Raw genomic sequence first — 23,623 nt, 5'->3', positions numbered from 1 at the left:
TTTCAATCAAAATTCAAGGATTCATCGTTAGGGTGGACAAGTCTCCCATTGTCTTCCACTAGTTGAACCCAATAAATTATTTATCAACGAGTAAGATGGAGAGGTAGCAGCAACAGGAAAATACTATACAAATAACGAATTGTTTTTAGGGCGATCATCACAAATCTAAATGTTGTAAGTATATAAGATATACGGGGCTTGAGTAGTTATGTGTGATTAGAGGTTTTGCAATTTGTTCAAAAAATGTTATACCAGAAACGTCTATAATTTTGTCTACAAAATATTGTACGAGGGCAATTTGTCATTTTGTCCAAAAAAAAATTGTACGGGAATTATTTACACTTTTTGTAGTTTTTTTTTTCTAAAAAAGTTGAACATTTTGTCAGAAAAATTATGTTTTGTTGTATATGGAGGAACCTAGGGGGAGAGCCAAATTATAATATAATATATTATAAAAAAAAAGTGTCAAATGGTTGTTAGTTTTTTCGATATCAAATTTTAGTAATGAAAGATTCCTAGTTTGTGGAATAAATAATGTTTAACTTTTCATCCCTTGAAGTAACTTGAAATGCCAGTACCGAGGTTTAATGCACTAGCAACTTAGGTCAAGATTGTTAAGCATGGAGGCGTTCCCCCGCCCTCTACGTAGGAGTAATTCCTAGTTTATAGCACGTATTTCTACTCTCCATAATAAGCTTTGATCCATAAAACATATTCTTTAAATTTCAGCAAACAAATAAAATGAATCTATGATAATGAATAGTGAACTAATACTTCATGAAAATTTCTGCGTATGCCCCCAACAATGAAATCTTGATTTTTGATCAATGCGTTAAAGTGAAATGGCCAATTATGAATAATGGTTTGTTTCAGTAAAATTCTTGATCTTTGGTAGTTTCATATATCTTTGACAGTTTCTGAGTGAAATCTACGAGCTTTTATTTTCACTTCTTGAACAACCATTTTCTTATTGAGTTAGTTTGAAAACTAACATGAAACTAACGGCACTTTGTGGAACAACTTAGAAAATTTTATCTCTTAGCTTCCCTTCCCAGAGAGCTTTGCAAACAAAATTAGAGATCAATAGGTGAGGCTCTCTTTTATAGATGTTCTAAACAGAGCGATTCTCCTTTCACGCTCGTGTCATGGTGGGATCCTGCAGAAGGAAAAATCACAAACTCCGATACTGCAGAACATATCGCAAAATATGATCTTATTTATCATAATTGATTAGAACATATTGGCTAAGCGTAGTAAGCTACACCAAAAAAAAAAAAGTCACTGGATTATCAAATCCTCTATCGATCTGTGAAAAAAAATTCAACTTATTTTAGGTCAAGGAATATGGAGAGTAACTCTAGATATGGCTATAATAGCATCCTCACAAGGAAAAACACTTGTCATTCGTAACACAAAAGTATGGAACAAGCCATCTATTCTTATACATATATATCTATTACTAAAAAATGTTACTTGGAAAAGTTACATTTAGAAATTCATCACAAGAGCATAGAAACTCACAGGGCTTCCAAATCCAAACATAAATAGGTTTTACTTCCTCTTCAAGTCAATCTACATGAGTCATTTTGATGGTTAAAATTTTGAAGCAAGGTCAAGAAAAAAAATCCAATGGCATGAATCTTACGAGAAAATTTCCATAACTCCAATTAGGATGCAAGTTGAACTGAATTTTAAAGTGATATGAAATCAATTAAAAACTTTAATTAGAAAGGAAAAACCAATCTTCAGTGTACATAACATTCCCCCCCCCCCGACAATCATACGGACATATTCTTTAGAAGGGGTGATTATGAATTGAAACACAAACAAAAGTTAATCATCAAGTAAGCCCAAAAGCAGGTGTAACATAATGTACCATCTCTTAAAGATAGTTTGTAACAAACCTTCCCAAATTAGAGGAGGAGCCAAATCAAAGTTTTCCCTTGTCTTCTTCCTTCATCTTCTTCTGCCATCTTCTCTTCTTGTAATCCTGCAACATCTGGGGCATCTTCTCCATCAACTTTGCCGTGTTTTCCCGCTTCTCGGCAGATATCCTATCACATTTGTGTCCTTTCCTCCTGGTCTTCATCTCCTTTCTTTCAGGATCATAGGGCCAATCTTCCCCAGCAAGGAGTACTTCCTTTCGCAGTCTGGCACGTCGTCGAGCACTGATACTCAGTGGCTTCCATGCGCCCAGGTTCCAATATCCCCATACTCCCTTAGCAAGTTCATCCTTGTATTTCACTAACTTCTCACGCCAGGGATACTGATATTCTGCTACTGCCTTTGTCACCGAACCAACACCCTTGCCCGCCATAAAGTAGCAACAAACTCTTGTGCTCTACACATGACAACAGCCACTCAATCAGGCAAATTCACAAACAACTTCTAGGCCAACATTTTTTCTATTTTAGACCAAATGATTACAGACTACATTCATATTGCTTATTCTCTGAAAATGAAATATATAATGAGAGAAACAATAAAATTCCAGAGATAAAACATACTGTGAATAGAAAAAGTGAAGAAGCAAACAAAATTCAATTTAGGTCATGATTTCGGAAAAGAAGCGATCAGATCTAATTCATAATTGAAGAAATTGAATGTTTGTTCATTGCTAGGGATTCAGATAAGCCCAAATCCTTAAATGGTTTTATTTCTTCATTTTCTTCCACCATTGGTAGTTTCTCACCTGTTGATAATTTTGAGCTTAAAACTTAAATAACTCCATATGGTCAAAAATCATAAACATCAAAAGCAACCAAACAAAATAACTACTGAGGCCATAAAATAATAAGAAGAAAGAATAGAAGAACAAATATCAAATCATAACTCATCCAACAACTACCAAAATCCAGCTATATGCACGAACGATTGACGGTGATGGAAGGGAGCTTGTTGAAATTTGTAATTCATTTACAATAGGGTATAATAAATCAAAGATTGTTTCCTATTGGAGGTCCTCACCATTTTATCAATAGCAAAAAAGTGTATCTTACCATGGTTTCATGTGTTTGTGTGTACTATAAATATGATGAGGCTTGAATTGTTGATGTGAACAGATTATTTTTCGTGTTAGCAAAGAATTCGCTGGACCCATTCTCATATTTTCATTCCGAATTACATAAAACTACACTCATTTGGTAGTTCCCCTTTGAGTCTGTGGGAGTGAGATTCTGGAGAAGATGCAACTCTAGCTACCAAGTTTCAGTTGGGGCAGGCTTCATGCATGTTTCACCATTGTTATACCAAAACTATGTATTAAAATTTTCCCATGAATGTAGAAAATCCAATTTACTGAAGCACAAATAAAGGATTACATCATCAATCCTACCTAAGCAACTGTTTTTTACTGAACACCTTGGTTGCTACAGAGAAAAGCATTGAAGAAGAAGATAAAGTCATACATCTCACATTAAGCACACCTCGGTTGCTTTGTGACACATTAATAGGATTCACTGTCCTCAAGAATCTTTTTGTGGTTCTTAAATAAATAAAAAAAAATCTTAAATCATATGAACTAAAAAAACCTAATGGAACTGGTAGTATATGAAAGAAAATGGATGATATTCTAGGAGAACAACTCCTTTACAGCAGCAATATAACTCCAGCTTAGAAAAAGAAACCAGGAAATAGAAAATCGCAATGCAGAATAGAAGACAACAGCTATAGTTGCAAGAGGCGAACTCTGTTCCCAACGCAAATGCCTAACGGATTCCTCACCCAATTTCCATTCTCCCCTTTGCTACTCTCTCCCCTAACCTATAAACACGTCATTCGTGGACAATGATAACAGGATATCTCTCCTTTTTGTTGAGATACATTAGCTGCTCCATATCTCAATGGAAAAAGGGTTTAAGTTTATCTCAATGAAAAAACCCTAAAAAGTAAATATTACAGTGCCTAAAGCGGCGAATTGTATGCAGACAAAAAGTGGGGAGAAAATAAATTAGCATATTTATGGTGAAAATGATAAAAAGGAGGGATTCTGGATTGCGTACCAGTGGGTTTTGGTTATGTGATTCTTCTTCTTCTCCCGTGTTCCCACCCTTCTTCCCCTGTACCAAAGAGTGACAACCACTGAGAGAGAGTTGTGTTCTCTTCTATAACAATTACAATGTAGATAAACGTTGAACAAAAATAATTAAATAATAACAACAAATTCAAAATTAATACTTAAAGAAAAAGTAAAAAAAATTAAATTATTCACCCTATTAACGAGATAATGTAATCACTTTATTTCTTAAAATTACCAATTCAATCTTTATATCTCTTTTAATTATTTAATAATAAAATCAATTCAGATACAACTAAATTTGAAGTTAGTAGTTATATTACTTAAAATTTCAGTTTTATAAATTAAGAATATAAACTACAAATTTGGCAAAAAAAAAAAGAACTATGTATGAATACTTTAAAAATATAATATATAATAAATTTATTCACTTTTATAAAGGTCATTTTAAAAATTATATTAATAATGAAAAATTTTGCTTACTTGTTAGCCATATTTTTTTTTATTTCACTTTATTTTAAATATTTTAATTTTTCTATCAAGTCTATTGTATTATATTTAGTTATTTTGACTACACTAATAATTTTTCATTACCTATAAATTGGAGTGAAATTATGAATAAGTAAATATGTGATATTCACAAGTTCATGTTTTGTAAGATTGTTTCAAATTTTGTTCGTTAACATCTTTCAGGTTATTTGTCAAAAGTTGTTCAATGTTAGAAGTAGTTTGGTTCTAAAAGACTCAATGTGAGCTATGTTTAGTTTTTTTTAAGAACTTTTAAGAGGCTCCATTAATCTTTAAAAAGATTACACAAGTTTACCTCTCTAAGTTTACGAGTATTCTTACCACTCTTGATTCATCTAGTCAATACGACTAGTCTGAATTTAACAACTCCTAGTATACAAGTATTCTAATCACTTCTTGTTTTATTCTTAGATAACTCTAAATTGTAACTCAATTGAGCTAAACACAAAGTATTTTGATTCCCTTCAGAATGTACAACACAATCAATGTTATAAGAAAATACATATTGGATAACTTTCAAAGAGAAGATGAAGACAATGCAATGAAATAGGAGATTTTGCTGATGTTTCTTTCTATAGAAAATATTTCTTCAAATGATATGTGAGCAGAGTAACAACAAGCTTGTTTCAATGTTCCAAAGTTGTCTATATTATCCTTTTTGTCTTCTCTTCAAGCTTATGTCTATATATAGTTTTTCCTAAGAAATGATCGTTAGACAGAGAGGTTGACTTGATGTAGAGTTGGGTGCCCTTTTATGTGAGAAGTCAGACTCGAGTCTACTTTGTAGAGGTACAATGCTTTATTATAGCATTTATCGAAACATAGTTTGTACGATGTGTCAAAGCATACATCTTCAAGGGAAACATTTTCAGAATGTTCTTCATATCTCTCAACGTCGTTTTCTTGGATGTAGTGATTCTAATCAAGTCTTTCTAGTTTAGTGATCTCCACAAATATAAAAAATAAAGTATACGAGCAATAAAACTCTTTATCGTACATGCATTAAATACTTTGAACATTGATAAGCGTTAGGCCTTATGTTCAAAACATTTTATCACTTGTCAACTCATTAATAAATGCATCATTTATTTAAGCATTCAACATATGATTTACCAGATGGTGTAAAACATTAGATGCTTTATCAAAAGTTGTTTGAGATATGTAACGTTTAGCGAACTTTTGTTAGATGACACATTTTGTGAGACGATTGCTTGAATAAACAATATTTTGAATAAAACATATTTTAAGCAAATATCAAGCAAGTATATGAATTATTTATGACTTTCATAAGTGAATATCATTTGGGTAGATGAATGCAATAAATTATCAAAGCCAATATATATGAAATAAAGAGGTGTGTAGCCATTAAATAAACCATCAATAATAATATTTTGAAGAAAGTAATTACAGAGTTAATCCACAACCTGAAGCACATGCCACCAAGCTCGGTCGACCACATATAAGCTCGGATAAGTCAAACACCAACTTAGAGATTGAACCATAGAGTTCAGATGATCGTTAAACAAATTTTTTGACCTTTAATTTGACCGATCGAGATGAGCAATACTAGAATAGATTAATCCTAAAACTAATTAACTAAAGAGTAAATTACTTACAATTGCATAGTAACAAGGCCAACGTTAATCAAAACCCACTGCGAAAACAATAAATAGAAGTCCCACAAATCCTTCTTTTACGTATGCCAATCTGGAAAGTAGTCGAAAGCTACTTTATCTACTAGGGTCAGAGTGCACAACCCTACCATTTCATGTGCAAGCATGTTACCTCAGCGACATAGCAGCCTGCCATCTCAACATGTCATTAGATCAATGGAGTAACATGGCAGCAAGGTAGTAGGCATCAAGGAAATCAAATATTGGGATCCAAAAGCATGTTAGCTCAACAAGCCAGCACCATCAAGTTGACACACATTAGGTTAGCGCCCATCAAGTCAATTAGATAGGTTGGCATGGTAACATCTTGACTTCACTAACATAGCCTTCCTAGGATCCGATACTGCTCGATCAAGTTATGTTACAATGGACCCATTTTCATTCCATTTAAGCCCGACAAATTATTTGGCTGAGTTTTTAACCTCTCTCTTTTTCTTTTCCTGAAGCTTTTTTGGAAAAAAATATAAATTATACTTTCCTAGGTTTGTCCATAATATATTTCTTTGTTGATAAAAAGAAATATATAACTACTCATATAAGTAGCTGGTGGTTGGATGGAAAAATGTATATTATTATAATATTTCTTCGTCCATATATTTGGTTATTAATAGTTAAACTTAATTACAACTTATATTAAAATAATTTTACAACTTATATATTTAAATTATTTTATTTTTTACAAGTATAAAAGTTTTCAAATGCAAAAATTTGCAAGTGAAAAAATGTAAAACATAAAATAATTTGAGTATTTATGTGGAGTGATTTGATGTATAAATTTTAAAAAATTATTTTAACATGTATATATAAGTTGTAATTAAGCTTAATTACTAATTTAGTCTCAAATTTGTGAGGACAAAATTGGATTATTTTAAAAAATAGGGACACTAATTTAATCAAAATTTTAAATAGAGGAACTAAATTAAAAACTACCATTATCACATACAATAACGCTGACACGTGGCACAACCAAGACTCATGTGATAGTTTATGTTTTATGTTTAAACCTAATTTAAAAAAAAATAAAATAAAAAGACCTTCAAGCGTGACACAAAAAGCCATTTAGGCAAGACAAGTCATCAAGTCAATCAAACAAAGGAAACATCAAGTTACTCGAGATTAAATAAAGCATTAGACTAGGTATAATAGGAACTCAACATTCCAATATCTGAGTACAAAAACAAGAGCAACTCGATATTACAATACCTGAAACACCTTCTCTTGAAAAGCTCAACACTCGCCAATCTTTTAACATCTTTCTTCCTTTGTTTGCCATAATTTATAAGTCAGCTCATAAGGGTTTTGGCCAACCTTCACACATAAGCTAGTCAGGTCATCCATCTCGATCTTTACCTTGGTCGCTCTCACTTGAAGATTCTTGAATTTTTCCTCAACCCCTCCATAGAGTCGGTCAAGATGTTCATCTCGATCTTCACCTTAGTCGTTCTCACTTGAAGATTCATTTGATGATTCTTGAATTTTTTTTTCTCAATCCCTTTCAGTTGGCACACCTCTAGGTTTTTGCTCGTTAGTTTTGGTCGACCTTCAAACATAAGCCGGTCTGTTAGACCAGTCTTTACCTCGACCACTTTTATTTCCTGCTACAGTAGATAATTTAAAGAGAGGACAATAAACTTGAGGACAAGCTCGAAAAAGACTAAGAATGACATGAGAAATACTTGAAGAAGGTGCTCGAAGTGAAGTAACGATAACGAAATATAGTATAGAAGCAAGTTAAAAGTCATCATCAATTCAACCAAAAATGAACATTAGGATATATCAAAATCGGCAACATCCAACAAAAGTTGCCTAAAGTTGGCAACACCTAATTGAGCCTGGCTAAGCCGACAGTCTAGCATAAAGCTTGCTTAAACTTAACATAAGACGAAAAGGGCGTTTCTTACATAATGGCTTTTGAACGAACTCGAGTGAATTGCCAATTCATAAGCACGACCGAATGACCAAACGACAAGCTTGACTGAATGGCCAATTTACAAGCTCAGACGAATTGCCAAACGACATACAAGCTCGACTGAATGTCCCATTTACATGAAAGCTTGGTTGATGGCCAAACGATATATGAGCATGACCGAATGACCAATCTACCTACAAGCTTGGCTAAATGACCAAACAATATATGAGCTCGACCGCGCCAATCTACCTATAAGCTCGACTGAATGGCCAAGCGATATATGGATTTTGTTGAATGACCAATCTACCTACAAGCAAAGTCGAATGACCAAACGATATATGAGCTTGGTCGAATGACCAATCCACCTACAAGCTTGACTAAATGACCAATACACCTACAAACTCACGATAATGGTCAAATGATATATGTGCTCGGCTGGCCAAACCACTAGTAAATTCTACAACTCGGTAAGGCCAAACCACAAGGACGATTACAAGCATTCCTTAGGCTAAATCAAACTTTTGAGACAAAAAGAACTTATATATACTCGGCCCAAACGTGTTTGACGATATAGTCGAACAAGGATTCATTACACACTTTTATTATATTCTTTTAATAGTCATTAAATGCCTTTTAATACTCTAAAAATTATACTTGCTATTTTACATATAACATCCAACTCTCCCTACACTTTTCAACCTTAACAAACATATTTCCAATCCAATAACCTTCCACTTTTCAACATTAAGAAACATATTTCCAATCCGATCACCTTCCACCACATGTCGGAAGACCAAGCTCCAAATTTGATAACAACAATAATTTGAAAAATAAATATAATATTGTTTTATTAAAACATATACATACATTAAAGTTTCAAATCAATGCATATAAAAATTAAAAATAATTTTATTTTTCATTTATTTTAGAAAATAAACATTTTTTAAAATTTATAACTATCTTTAAAAAAATATTTTCTTTTAAATCTAACATAAAATAATATTGTTCTTATGTAAAGTTATATAAAGTTGTTACTTTTAATCCATTAAAATAAAATTTAGTCCATTAAAAAAATCATTATTAACGAAAAAACATGTTTTAATTCGACGTGATTATTGTTTAAGTAGTTAATTGATGAAGAATATTTTTATAATCCATTAAAATTTCACTGTTCAATTTGACTTTAAATGAGAGACTTCAAAATTATTTGTGTACACAGGATCAGAACCAAATAAGATAACTCACAATATCAAATACAAGTATTACAACTCAAACTACAATTTTATCATCCACCTTCTCATAGTTAGAAGCATCAAATCACAAGGCTTTAAACTCTTCCATCAATATAGTTCTATGGATTGTTCCCTTTTCACATCAATCATCTTGAGTTGCCCGTTTATGCTTTGTAGGACATGACAAATGTCAACAAATTTGATGTTTAATCTGTCTCCCGCGATGAATTCATATACTGTATTGTTCACCTCAATAAAACTGACACCTGCCACCTTTTCCATACCCGTATCCCGCATAACCTTCCTCACCATACCAGCTTCCTTCCACCTACCAAGCGCAGCGTAAGTATTGGATAGGAGAGAATAATTCCCACAATTCTGGGGCTCCATCACACTTAGATGGTGCAAAGCTTCCGCTGCCAGTGCAGCATCGCCGTATCTATTTGAAGCAGCAAGAAGGGATCCCCATACAGCTGCATTGGCTTCAGACGGCATCAACCTAACTAGCTCCTTTGCTTCCTCAAGATAGCCACCACGGCCAAGCAAATCAACCATACACCCGTAGTGCTCTATCGTTGGTTCAATTCCATATTTGGATCTCATACCCGTGAAATAATAGCGGCCCAGTTCAACCAATCCAGCATGGCTACAAGCAGAAAGGATGGTGATAAAGGTCACTTCATTTGGCCTGACTCCAGCCTTCTCCATGCAAGAAAATAGGTCGAGGGCCTCCTTTCCCAGACCATGTAAAGCAAGTCCAGCAATCATGGTTGTCCAGGTTATAATCGTTTTACGCTCCATACTCTCAAACAGTTGGCGTGCTTTAATTATGTCTCCTGATTTTGCATACATGTCTATAAGAGAGTTATAAAGTGATACAATCTTAGGCAGTTTATGCTTTTCAATGTACTTGTGAATCCACACTCCCAACTGGAGAGCACCCAAGTCCGCACACGCAGAGAGCACAGCCAAAATGGCAATTTTATCTGGCTGCACGTTGTGGAGCAGCATAGTGCGGAAAAGAGTGATAGCCTGCTGAGGACTGTGAGTGTGCGTGTATCCGGAAATAAGAGTAGTCCATGAAACAACATTCCTATCCTTTTCAGGCATAGATTCAAACAAGTTGCGAGCATTGGAGAGATCACCCAGCTTGGCATAACTGGCTAGCATAGCGTTCCAGAGAGAAACATGTTTGAAAGCGGCGGCATCAAATAGCTTGCGGGCAGAGGAAACGTTAGCGCAGGAGGAATACATGTGAATGAGGGAGGTGAGGACAATGGGATGGGTGGCGAAGCCGGAAAGAATGGCTTGAGAATGAATCTGGCGGCCGAGACGGAGGGAAGGTGAAGAAGAAACGGCCTTGAGAGCAAAAGGAAAAGAGTAAGAGTCTGGTCGCAAGCCATGGAGGCGAATGGCGTTGAAGAGAGAAATGGCAAGAGTGGGATTGTGTGAAGATAGAGCAGAGATGAGGTTGTTGTAGAGGAAGATGGTGGGTCTTTCTTGAGAGCTCTGGTAAGCATGAAGGCTTGAGTTTGGTGAAGATGGTTCAGATTGGAGCAACGACAAAGCAGCTGCTCTACATCTGCATGCTCTGATCTTGGAAGCAAGGAAAATAACCGTTGCAGACATCGCCTTACATCACGCACCTTTCCATATAATTCCAAAACCATAGATGCCCACTGTTGTTCTCCAGTTCATCTCTATCATTCTTACCATCAAAACAAATTCATATTACATTGTAATTATTCATTATGAGCAAATTATAAATATTTTTAAAAAGTTTTTGTGAGAACCTGATTTAATTAGCACACAAAACCACTCTCTGATCACTCTTATGATGCGTTTTGCCACGTCAAAATCCACTCACATTCCCACTGCATGTGTCTGCCATGTGTCACAGTGGAAGCACTCTGCTAATGATAGTGGAAGACAAGTGGTGTGTGGAGAATGGGAGTTAGTTTCTGTGAAAGAAGGAAGTAAATTTTCAGGAAAACTCTTCCCATTCTCTGCATGCAATCACCTTCCTTCTCTCGAAAATTCTGACCTCAAATTCTCTCTGAAATTTCTCTGCACTCGTTCATCTTCTCTTCAAGATAACTTACCATCAAACCCTCTGATCTCATTTCAGACACAGGAGAAAGTTTCCCTGCACCGTGAGCACTATTCAGATCCGAACAGAATTGAGAACTGAACTGGTAAGTTCTCGTTTCTGCACAATTGTCCACTTAGTTCATGCGAACCAAAATTCTGGTTGCATGCATGATTAGAAGTCTGATCTGTTATAATTTTTGGTGTATTAGATTTAGTGGAAGTGGTTGAGTGAATTCCTGGATAGAAAGCCGTGAGTGAAAGAGTGAAATTCTGAGCAATTGGAAGTACACTGCAGTAACAGGTAAGGGAAGCTTAGTAATTTAATTTAATGCTGTTTTAATGTTAATGACAGTAATGAAGTGCACTGGATGTTGAATTGTATGAAATATATGAATTTTAAGTATGCATGTATGAGTATGTTGCACTGGTTGTGTATGAATGTTAATGTTTGAAACTGTATATTAATGCTGGTATGTCTGCACTGGAAAATGATTAATTCGGGTTGATCAGATGTTGAAAAATGTTGAATTTTATGCAGAAAATGTGCTGTATGAGTTGGGATATTATTGAAGCTATGTAGAATTTGGAATGATATGTTTGGAACTGGAAATTTCTGTATTGATGATGGAGTAATATGAATTCTGTAATGTATGAAATGTAGGATGGAAATGAAAACTTTAAAATTTATGAATCACATGAAAATCTGTGAAGTTATCGAGTTGAAAAACCTGGAAATTTTACCTTCTCTGATCTATCATGTACGCTCGTCATCGAACGGTCTTATACCGTTCGGTTTCCCTGGAACATCACTTAGAATAAGGATTCTTTCATTTGGAAAGGACCCTGATCTGGAACGAGCGTTATTAGTTGTCAAGAGTTAGGCGTGAGCGTTCGGCTTAGCCTAGCGTGTCCAACTATTGAAAATAAAGTGAAGTATAGTTAGGACGCTCGGTTTTGGTTTACCAGCGTTCGTCCTAAGTGGCGCTTTGTATTATACTGAGCGTTCGTCCAAATGAACTCTCGATCTTAGATTGAGCGTTCGTCCTAGTTAGCGTTCGGTCTGATACCGAACGTTCGTTCAAATGCACGTTCATTCAATTGGTGTTCGGTCATTGACCTGACGTTCGTCCTAAAGAGGGTTCGGTTTCTACTGAACGCTCGTCCTTACTATTGTTTCGTGGGCGAATCTTGTAACGTTCGTTCAATTGATTAATTAACGTTCGGTCTTTGACTGGCATTGTTCGTTTCCGAATTTACAAAGGCTCTGATTATTTACTTAAAGTCATGAAAAACTGTAATGGTTCTTTTCATTTAATCTCAAGTCTTTATACTTAGAATTTTTCCTAAGTATTATTTGGATCTTTTAGACTCAATTTCAATTAAATTAGTTAATTGTATCAGTGTCCGTGCATGAATAAGGGTGCGTTTCTTTTGTTCAGAAACGTGAATGTATAAGTGCTGTAATATGTTCTTCCCCATCTATTGAGAGATGAACGTCCTTTAAAATTAAGAGAATGGAACACAGAATGAAAATTTAATTAAGAGAAGTTGTGAATATGCGAGAATGGTTATGTGAATGAATTCTATCGGATTGGATTGTGAATGAGCGTTCCAAGGAGGAACGTCTACATGATGTGAATATGAGAAGTAGTGTAGTATGACCATGGATTAAGCTACTGATGGCTGTTCATCCTGATATTCCGTGATTGCTCATCCTCATGTAGAGGAGAGTAGTTCATGCGTGGGAATGGCAGGAGGCCCTAGTCCTTATAGTACTTGGGCTTATAAGGGTTAACCTCGGGTGGCAGCTGTTGAGGGTATCCCAGTTACTACATCACCCGGGTGCAAGAACGCCTGTAGATACATGGATCATACAGTCCGGACAGTCTTTAGTTATGAGAATTTGGATGAGTTACTGTATGCGTGGATATGTGTTTAATATTGTATGAATTGTATGACTGATTTTATATGTTAAATTATGTTGATTGTATTGAATTAAATTACCTAAGCTTACCCTTGCAATTTTCCTTGTGTTGTCTACTGTTTTCTGTATGTCCGTCTTGTCAATGCAATGATCATCCGTTGTGGATGTGAGCAGATGGTGAGGCACCCCTTGAATCTATGCTGGAAGAAGAAAATTTGGAGGATGCCAACCTCGTAGAAGTTGAAGTTAAAGCTGAGCAGTAGAGGCTCATTCCGTAGCAGTTTTAGAATTTAGTTCTGTAATGTATTTTGACAGTTCTGTATATAGTTTTTGCAGAATTGTAAATACTGAACTGTTTTATATTTTGAGGAGTTTCTGAACACTGTAAAGTGCTGCAAGTTCAGTTTTAAATGTTGAGCATCTGCTGTAATGTACTGTACAGTACTGTTTATTTTTTTTTTTTACGTGCTGTTTTCTTTTGGAGCAGCTGTTATTTATTTTAAGACTGCACTGTATTTTCTGTAAATGTGATTAGTTCTGATTAATGGTAATTACTATTTATTGGGATGTTACATTTATTGGTATCAGAGCAGTTTTGTTCTTTTAAGGACATATAGGGTATGAGTGCACTGTGCTTTTCGTTGTGTGCTTGATATGTGTTTGATGAGTTATTAATTTTTAACTCTTGAACATAGCTAACGTACGTTTTCTCTGATCCAGAAAACGAATGGCTCCTAGACTTCCTCCCCCACCTCAGCCGAATGAATCTGATGCACCAATTAGTGCCCGTGTGTTGGAGGCAGTCATAGACAGGCTTCAACAACAAAACACAACTTTGGTTGAGCAGAACGCTGCCTTGATGAGGCAAAACCAGGAAGCAATGCAAAGTTTGGAGGCTTCTCGTGTTCACTCAGAAGCAACGCAAAGACAACTAATGGACATCTTGGCAGCTGGCCGAGGCACACCAGGAGCCTCCTCCTCTAATGCTGCACCCCATGCAGAATGGAGTTTGGAGAGCTTCCTACAACACCATCCTGCAAAATTTAATGGGAAAGGACTTCCAGATGAAGCGGATCAGTGGCTTAGAGATATGGAGCGGATTTGAGGCCAAGAGATGTCCAAATGAAAACCGTTTGGCATTCACAGAGTATTTGTTGACGGGAGAAGCTAGCCATTGGTGGTCAAGTGTGAAGATGTTGTTGACAGAAGCTCAAAGTCCAATTTCCTGGGAGGTTTTCAGAACAAAATTTTATGAAGAATATTTTCCAGACAGTGTACGGTTTGCTAAGGAGGTGGAGTTCCTACAATTGGTACAAGGCAGTATGTCTGTTTCAGAATATACAAATAAATTCAAGCATCTTGTCCGTTTCAATACCATGGCAACCAGTGAAGAATGGCAATGCAGGAAGTTTGAAAATGGTTTGAGAAGTGACTTGAAGGTCTTAATATCCTGTCTATGTATTAGATCTTTTCCTGCAATGGTTGAGAGAGCTAAGGTTCTGGAGAAGAACATTGCTGAAGCCGAGCAACAGAAGAAGCAGCAATTGAACAGGGGGCAGGTTGCATCCAGAAACCCACCGAACTTAAAGAGATCCCCATACGTTCGTCCAACTCAGTCATCTGGTGGATCACAGGCCTTGGTTCCTGTTGGCCAAACTGGACAGTCAAGGACTGTGACGTGCTATCAGTGTGGAGGACCACATTTGAGATGGGCTTGTCCTCAACTGGCTGGAATAAAACACTGCAACAAATGTGGGAGAAATGGACACTCGGATCAGGAGTGTAATGTGCGTGCGGTAATGAGACCTCCAAATGCTGGAAGGACTCAACAAGGTAGAGGTGGACGTGCACAAGCAACAGGAAGGGTGTACGCTATTACTGGTGCTGAAGCTGCTCGCTCAGGTACCCTTATCACCAGTACTTGTTTACTGTTTGGAAAGCCGTGTGGTGTATTGTATGATTCGGGGGCGACTCACTCCTTCATCTCGAAGGCGTGTGTTGAGAAGTTGGGGCTAGTGGAGAGCGAGTTACAGTTCGATCTGGTGGTGTCAACCCCAGCGGCTGGTGGGATCAAGACATCTACAGTTTGTGTAAGATGTCCTATAGAAGTTGAGGGGCGTAGATATAAAGTTAATCTCATTTGCCTACCCCTTTAAGACTTAGAAGTAATTTTGGGGATGGATTGGTTGGCTACCAATCGGATCCTCATTGACTGTGGGAAGAAGGAATTAGTCTTTCCAGCTGAAGAAGATGAAGAACTGTCAATCACTCTTGGGCAGTTAAAGGAGGACATCATGGAAGGAGCAAGCTGTTTCCTTATCATGACATATGAAGGCAATGAGATGGGGCGTTCATCTGATGTTGATAACAGTGGAGGGAGAACAGTAGTGGATGAGTTTTCAGATGTTTTTCCGGATGAAGTACCTGGTTTACCTCCCATTCGTGAGGTAGAATTCACGATTGACTTGGTGACCACTGCTGCACCCATCTCGGTTCAACCTTACAGAATGGCACCAGCTGAATTAGTGGAACTTAAGAAACAGATTGAGGAATTGATGGACAAGAGGTTCATCCGTCCAAGTGCTTCACCGTGGGGAGCACCTGTATTATTGGTAAAGAAGAAGGATGGCAGCTCCCGTCTCTGTATTGATTATAGGCAACTTAATAAGCTGACCATCAAGAACAAGTATCCACTGCCGAGGATAGACGATCTGCTGGATCAATTGCATGGTGCGTGCGTATTTTCAAAAATTGATTTACGTTCGGGCTATCATCAAATCAGAGTTAAAGAGGAGGACATTCAGAAGACTGCATTTCGGTCTCGTTATGGCCATTATGAGTATGTGGTGATGCCCTTTGGAGTGACAAACGCACCTGCAATCTTCATGGATTATATGAACAGAATTTTTAGACCGTACCTGGATAAATTTGTTGTGGTGTTTATTGATGACATCCTCATTTATTCCAAGAGCTTTGAAGAGCATGAAGACCATTTGAGGACTGTCTTGAGCGTATTAAGGGAGAAAGAACTGTATGCCAAGCGTTCAAAGTGTGAATTCTGGATGAAGGAGATCCAATTTTTGGGACACGTTGTGTCTGCTGGTGGTATTGCAGTGGATCCAGCCAAGGTGAAGGCAGTGCTGGATTGGGAGAGTCCACGTTCAGTCACGGAGGTTAGGAGTTTTGTGGGACTCGCTGGCTACTATAGGAGGTTCATTGAGGGATTTTCTAAGATAGTAGCCCCTCTGACTTACCTCACCAGGAAGGACCAGCCGTTTGCTTGGACAGATAAATGTGAGGAGAGCTTCCAGGAATTGAAGAAGAAATTAACAAGCGCTCCTGTGTTGGTCATTCCAGATACAGCCAAACCTTTTGAAGTGTATTGTGATGCATCATATCAAGGTTTGGGCTGTGTACTGATGCAGGAAAGAAAGGCAGTGGCATACGCTTCCAGGCAGTTGAAAGTTCATGAGAAGAATTACCCCACACACGACTTGGAGCTGGCAGCAGTGGTGTTTGCGTTAAAAATCTGGAGGCATTATCTGTATGGTGCAACGTTTCAAGTATTTAGTGATCACAAGAGTCTCAAGTACCTCTTTGATCAAAAGGAGTTGAATATGAGGCAAAGGAGGTGGCTTGAATTCTTGAAGGATTACGAATTTGAATTACTGTATCATCCTGGAAAAGCAAATGTGGTGGCTGATGCATTGAGTAGGAAAGCCGTAAGGGTCTCTGCAATGATGGTGAAGGAGCTGAATTTGGTGGAAAGCTTTAGAGATCTAAGATTGCAGTTTGACTTGGGAACGGATGTTATCAGATGCTGTAATCTCAGAATTTCCAGTGATGTATTTGATCGAATCTGGAAGAAGCAACGTGAGGATGAAGAGCTGGTGAAGATATTGGGCGAGCTCGGTTTGAGTAAAGATAAGGATTTCAATGCAGGAACAGACGGTATGTTGCGTTACCGGGGAAGGACGTGTGTCCCTAATGATGGCGAGCTGAAGAAAATCATATTGGAGGAAGCACATCACAGCCGTCTTAGCATGCATCCTGGCATGACTAAGATGTATCATGACCTTCGTTTGTCATTCTGGTGGCCTGGTATGAAGAGTGACATTGCACGTTTTGTGTCCTCTTGCTTAACTTGTCAAAGAGCCAAAGCTGAACATCAAAGACCGGGAGGATTGCTGCAGCCATTGGAAATTCCAGAATGGAAGTGGGACAGCATCTCTATGGATTTCGTGACTCATCTGCCACGTACAGTCCGAAACCATGATTCAATTTGGGTAATTGTGGATAGATTGACTAAGAGCGCCCATTTCCTGGCTGTTAATTTAAGGATGTCCATGACAAATTTGGCCAAGCTGTACGTCAAAGAGATTGTTCGGTTGCATGGAGTTCCCTCAAGCATTATATCAGATCGAGACACGAGATTCACATCTCGTTTTTGGCAGTCATTGCAAGGAGAATTGGGAAGCAAACTTCAAATGAGTTCTGCATATCACCCTCAGACGGATGGCCAATCTGAACGAACCATCCAAACTCTTGAAGACTTGTTGAGGACCTGCGTTATAGATCATATGGGAGTATGGGATGAGGTTCTGCCGCTTGTGGAATTCACGTATAATAACAGTTATCAAGCAAGCATAGGAATGGCACCGTTTGAAGCTCTTTATGGAAGAAAGTGTAGAACTCCTTTGTGTTGGTTCCAAGAAGGTGAAACTGCAGTCACTGGACCAGAATTAATCCAGCAAACAACAGAGAAAGTGAAACTGATCCAAGAGCGTTTGAAGACTTCTCAAAGCAGGCAGAAATCATATGCAGATAAGAGAAGAAGACCCTTAGAATTCACTGCTGGAGATCACGTGTTTCTGAGGTTAAATCCAATCACTGGTGTGGGAAGAGTCCTTCGTCCAAAGAAGCTTTCTCCCAAGTATGTTGGACCTTATCTAATTCTGAAGAAGATTGGAGCAGTGGCGTATGAATTGGCTTTACCACCTCAACTGTCCAACCTTCATCCAGTATTTCATGTCTCTCAACTCCGTAAATATATAGCTGATCCATCACACGTATTGGAGTTAGAAGATATCCAACTTCGGCCAGATAGAACACTGGAGATGCAACCAGTCTGCATTGAAGACAGCCGCACCAGACTTTACAAAGGGAAGGATGTTAGTCTTGTGAAAGTGGTGTGGAATGCAAAGACTGGTGACTCAACTTGGGAGGTTGAAGAGGCTGTGAAGGAATTATATCCGCACCTATTCCCTGGTAAGTTTTAGAATTTTCGAGGACGAAAATTTTTGAAGTAAGGGGGAATGTGAGAACCTGATTTAATTAGCACACAAAACCACTCTCTGATCACTCTTATGATGCGTTTTGCCACGTCAAAATCCACTCACATTCCCACTGCATGTGTCTGCCATGTGTCACAGTGGAAGCACTCTGCTAATGATAGTGGAAGACAAGTGGTGTGTGGAGAATGGGAGTTAGTTTCTGTGAAAGAAGGAAGTAAATTTTCAGGAAAACTCTTCCCATTCTCTGCATGCAATCACCTTCCTTCTCTCGAAAATTCTGACCTCAAATTCTCTCTGAAATTTCTCTGCACTCGTTCATCTTCTCTTCAAGATAACTTACCATCAAACCCTCTGATCTCATTTCAGACACAGGAGAAAGTTTCCCTGCACCGTGAGCACTATTCAGATCCGAACAGAATTGAGAACTGAACTGGTAAGTTCTCGTTTCTGCACAATTGTCCACTTAGTTCATGCGAACCAAAATTCTGGTTGCATGCAGGATTAGAAGTCTGATCTGTTATAATTTTTGGTGTATTAGATTTAGTGGAAGTGGTTGAGTGAATTCCTGGATAGAAAGCCGTGAGTGAAAGAGTGAAATTCTGAGCAATTGGAAGTACACTGCAGTAACAGGTAAGGGAAGCTTAGTAATTTAATTTAATGTTGTTTTAATGTTAATGACAGTAATGAAGTGCACTGGATGTTGAATTGTATGAAATATATGAATTTTAAGTATGCATGTATGAGTATGTTGCACTGGTTGTGTATGAATGTTAATGTTTGAAACTGTATATTAATGCTGGTATGTCTGCACTGGAAAATGATTAATTCGGGTTGATCAGATGTTGAAAAATGTTGAATTTTATGCAGAAAATGTGCTGTATGAGTTGGGATATTATTGAAGCTATGTAGAATTTGGAATGATATGTTTGGAACTGGAAATTTCTGTATTGATGATGGAGTAATATGAATTCTGTAATGTATGAAATGTAGGATGGAAATGAAAACTTTAAAATTTATGAATCACATGAAAATCTGTGAAGTTATCGAGTTGAAAAACCTGGAAATTTTACCTTCTCTGATCTATCATGTACGCTCGTCATCGAACGGTCTTATACCGTTCGGTTTCCCTGGAACATCACTTAGAATAAGGATTCTTTCATTTGGAAAGGACCCTGATCTGGAACGAGCGTTATTAGTTGTCAAGAGTTAGGCGTGAGCGTTCGGCTTAGCCTAGCGTGTCCAACTATTGAAAATAAAGTGAAGTATAGTTAGGACGCTCGGTTTTGGTTTACCAGCGTTCGTCCTAAGTGGCGCTTTGTATTATACTGAGCGTTCGTCCAAATGAACTCTCGATCTTAGATTGAGCGTTCGTCCTAGTTAGCGTTCGGTCTGATACCGAACGTTCGTTCAAATGCACGTTCATTCAATTGGTGTTCGGTCATTGACCTGACGTTCGTCCTAAAGAGGGTTCGGTTTCTACTGAACGCTCGTCCTTACTATTGTTTCGTGGGCGAATCTTGTAACGTTCGTTCAATTGATTAATTAACGTTCGGTCTTTGACTGGCATTGTTCGTTTCCGAATTTACAAAGGCTCTGATTATTTACTTAAAGTCATGAAAAACTGTAATGGTTCTTTTCATTTAATCTCAAGTCTTTATACTTAGAATTTTTCCTAAGTATTATTTGGATCTTTTAGACTCAATTTCAATTAAATTAGTTAATTGTATCAGTGTCCGTGCATGAATAAGGGTGCGTTTCTTTTGTTCAGAAACGTGAATGTATAAGTGCTGTAATATGTTCTTCCCCATCTATTGAGAGATGAACGTCCTTTAAAATTAAGAGAATGGAACACAGAATGAAAATTTAATTAAGAGAAGTTGTGAATATGCGAGAATGGTTATGTGAATGAATTCTATCGGATTGGATTGTGAATGAGCGTTCCAAGGAGGAACGTCTACATGATGTGAATATGAGAAGTAGTGTAGTATGACCATGGATTAAGCTACTGATGGCTGTTCATCCTGATATTCCGTGATTGCTCATCCTCATGTAGAGGAGAGTAGTTCATGCGTGGGAATGGCAGGAGGCCCTAGTCCTTATAGTACTTGGGCTTATAAGGGTTAACCTCGGGTGGCAGCTGTTGAGGGTATCCCAGTTACTACATCACCCGGGTGCAAGAACGCCTGTAGATACATGGATCATACAGTCCGGACAGTCTTTAGTTATGAGAATTTGGATGAGTTACTGTATGCGTGGATATGTGTTTAATATTGTATGAATTGTATGACTGATTTTATATGTTAAATTATGTTGATTGTATTGAATTAAATTACCTAAGCTTACCCTTGCAATTTTCCTTGTGTTGTCTACTGTTTTCTGTATGTCCGTCTTGTCAATGCAATGATCATCCGTTGTGGATGTGAGCAGATGGTGAGGCACCCCTTGAATCTATGCTGGAAGAAGAAAATTTGGAGGATGCCAACCTCGTAGAAGTTGAAGTTAAAGCTGAGCAGTAGAGGCTCATTCCGTAGCAGTTTTAGAATTTAGTTCTGTAATGTATTTTGACAGTTCTGTATATAGTTTTTGCAGAATTGTAAATACTGAACTGTTTTATATTTTGAGGAGTTTCTGAACACTGTAAAGTGCTGCAAGTTCAGTTTTAAATGTTGAGCATCTGCTGTAATGTACTGTACAGTACTGTTTATTTTTTTTTACGTGCTGTTTTCTTTTGGAGCAGCTGTTATTTATTTTAAGACTGCACTGTATTTTCTGTAAATGTGATTAGTTCTGATTAATGGTAATTACTATTTATTGGGATGTTACAGTTTTTAAGGATGGAATTTTAAAACATTGATAATTACATTCGAATTGTTTCCAAAATAATCAGAAAACTATTTGTTAATAAAACTTAAAAATTGTTGTAGGAGTAACATACATAATAAACTTGGAAAATTTTATTTTAATTGCGCACTACACGCACTCACTCACTTACGCTCATAGTCACACACGCACACGCACGGAAGCAAGCAAGCGTGCACACGCAAGCGCAGGTATGCAGACAGGCATGCGCATGCATATAGAAAGACACAAACGCAGTGTGCGTGAGTACACACGCATGCAGACAAACGCGCACAGAGAAAGACACGCAAGCACACGTATGCAGACAGACACACGTGCATACAGAAAGACACACACGCAGTGCACGTGAATACACACATGCAGACAAGCGCGTACAGAGAAAGACACGCACCCACACGCGCAAGCACACGCGCAAGCACACGCGCATATGCAAAAAGACACACACGCAGGCAGGCAAGTGCGCATACAGAAAGACACGCACACATGCAATAACTATTTCTTGTTACAAATTATTAAAAATTATTACAAATTCTCAACAATGTTTTGTTTAAAGAACTTTTAAATAATTTGTCTCCCTTTATCAAGTAATTGTTGTTTTATACATTTTCAATAGTTTTCAGCTTCTTCAATGAATTTTCATTATTTTTTTATGAATTTGACTTACAATTATAAACAATAGAGCCTAGGATTTTACTTATAATTATAAAATTCAATCTCAGTTTCTTAAATTTATAAATTCATATTCTAATTTTGATGATTTACTATAAACATAAAAAAGTTACTTAAAAGTTAACTGAGAATTGATATTTCCCACTAAAATTATTGATATAATTATTATTAGTTTTCTTATGAATATTTTTAGTGTCTATGTTTGGAAAGTTTAAATTTAATATATTGTTAAGAAAAACCAAGAATCATGATCAGGTATAAGAAGTATTTATCAAGTAAATTAATATCTAAATAGTTTAAAATGAACTAGAAGATTTATAATAATAATAATAATAATAATAATAATAATAATAATAATTATAATAATATTAATACTAATAACAATAATAATAATAATAATAAATTTAAAATATAATATTTGGATACAAATTTATTTGTTTTAAATAATAAAATTCACACAAAAATTGATTAGTGATGTGTAGTAAAATAATATTGGGTTAAATATGTTTTTAGTCCCTAAACTATTGGTCGTTTCTGGTTTTCGTCCCTCTTTCAAAGTAAGGTACAATTTGGTCCTCATTCTTTTCGAAACGTTCGTTTTAGTCCTCGGAATTTTGGTTTTAGTCCTCATTTGTTGCTAAATGAGGACCAAATTTTTAAACAGTGTTTAGTTTTCGAGGACTAAAACGAACGTTTCGAAAAGAATGAGGACCAAATTGTACCTTACTTTGAAAGAGGGACGAAAACCAGAAACGGCCAATAGTTTAGGGACTAAAAACATATTTAACCCAACAATATTTTTATATGATTAAAATTTAGTATTAAACTTTTAAGTTATATATTTTATTAAAATGAAATATATATGCAAATATTGTTGTTAAAGTAAAATGTAAACATATTGTGCAATCCTATAAAAAATAATTATAACAAGAAGTTGACATTAAAGTTTTAAATAAAAACACATGTCCTAATAATCACCCCTTTCATAGTCAAGACTTATGCTTGAACGATTTGATAGACCACAACTTCTCCTTTGAGATTTACTAAACTTGTAGTTATTCTGGTGTTTAAACTGAGTCTAAACCACTACTTCTCTAACCACTCCCCCATATACTTCTTTTACTTCCCACTCTCAGTAGGAAATATCTAATTAGAAACTATTTGACTTTGGTTCTACTTCAAACACCAAAGTAATAGTGAACCCCACCACTCTTAGGTGACAATTATAGTACCTACTTTAGAACACAAATAAAAACTCTTCCACAACTAAGATCATATGTGCCTAATTTTTACTTTTCTTTGTCCGACTACTCTGATTCTTATGACACTTTGCCCTCATTTTTCAACTTAATCCATACTTGATGCACAACAACCAACTCATGAGACTAGCAAACAAGGAACGTCTTTTAAAGACCAAAATCTACAAGAA

The 23,623-nt window shown here is 36.7% G+C and overlaps 2 protein-coding genes and 2 long non-coding RNA genes across 7 annotated transcripts; 2 read left to right on the top strand and 2 right to left on the bottom strand.

The window, feature by feature from the left end:
* Positions 1-850: 850 nt before the first annotated feature.
* LOC124833101 (uncharacterized) lies at positions 851-4,130 on the bottom strand. Of its 4 annotated transcripts, none has more exons than XM_088111802.1 (3): positions 4,002-4,130; positions 1,905-2,341; positions 851-1,186 (listed from the first exon to the last, which is right to left on the bottom strand). In XM_088111802.1, the coding sequence occupies exon 2, from the start codon at positions 2,315-2,317 to the stop codon at positions 1,931-1,933; it is 387 nt and encodes a 128-aa protein (XP_087967928.1). In that variant the 5' UTR covers positions 2,318-2,341; positions 4,002-4,130; the 3' UTR covers positions 851-1,186; positions 1,905-1,930. The 4 variants fall into 4 exon arrangements, with proteins under 4 accessions (XP_087967928.1, XP_087967927.1, XP_087967926.1 ...); XM_088111801.1 differs by having other exon boundaries at positions 851-1,156; XM_088111800.1 differs by lacking the exon at positions 851-1,186 and adding an exon at positions 1,365-1,572.
* Positions 4,131-9,348: 5,218 nt separating this feature from the next.
* LOC124833097 (pentatricopeptide repeat-containing protein At5g56310-like) lies at positions 9,349-11,098 on the bottom strand. The gene has a single exon (XM_088111629.1). The coding sequence runs from the start codon at positions 10,984-10,986 to the stop codon at positions 9,466-9,468; it is 1,521 nt and encodes a 506-aa protein (XP_087967755.1). The 5' UTR covers positions 10,987-11,098; the 3' UTR covers positions 9,349-9,465.
* Positions 11,099-11,450: 352 nt separating this feature from the next.
* On the top strand, positions 11,451-13,944 carry LOC148201034 (uncharacterized). The gene is made up of 3 exons (XR_015785577.1): positions 11,451-11,552; positions 11,658-11,749; positions 13,547-13,944. It is a non-coding gene; the product is annotated as an uncharacterized LOC148201034 (long non-coding RNA).
* Positions 13,945-18,997: 5,053 nt separating this feature from the next.
* On the top strand, positions 18,998-21,414 carry LOC148201033 (uncharacterized). The gene is made up of 3 exons (XR_015785610.1): positions 18,998-19,099; positions 19,205-19,296; positions 21,094-21,414. It is a non-coding gene; the product is annotated as an uncharacterized LOC148201033 (long non-coding RNA).
* The last annotated feature ends 2,209 nt before the right edge of the window (positions 21,415-23,623 follow it).

Source organism: Vigna umbellata, chromosome 4 (assembly GCF_029865625.1).
Source record: "Vigna umbellata cultivar VRB3 chromosome 4, Vumbellata_1.0, whole genome shotgun sequence".
NCBI lineage: Eukaryota > Viridiplantae > Streptophyta > Magnoliopsida > Fabales > Fabaceae > Vigna > Vigna umbellata.
The sequence above is the reverse complement of the archived record's forward strand: the minus strand, read 5'-3'. Positions and strand labels throughout refer to the sequence as shown.

Excerpts from the sequence above, each read along its gene's own strand:
- LOC124833101 (XM_088111802.1), bottom strand. The coding sequence starts at position 2,317 with ATGGCGGGCAAGGGTGTTGGTTCGGTGACAAAGGCAGTAGCAGAATAT.
- LOC124833097 (XM_088111629.1), bottom strand. The coding sequence starts at position 10,986 with ATGTCTGCAACGGTTATTTTCCTTGCTTCCAAGATCAGAGCATGCAGA.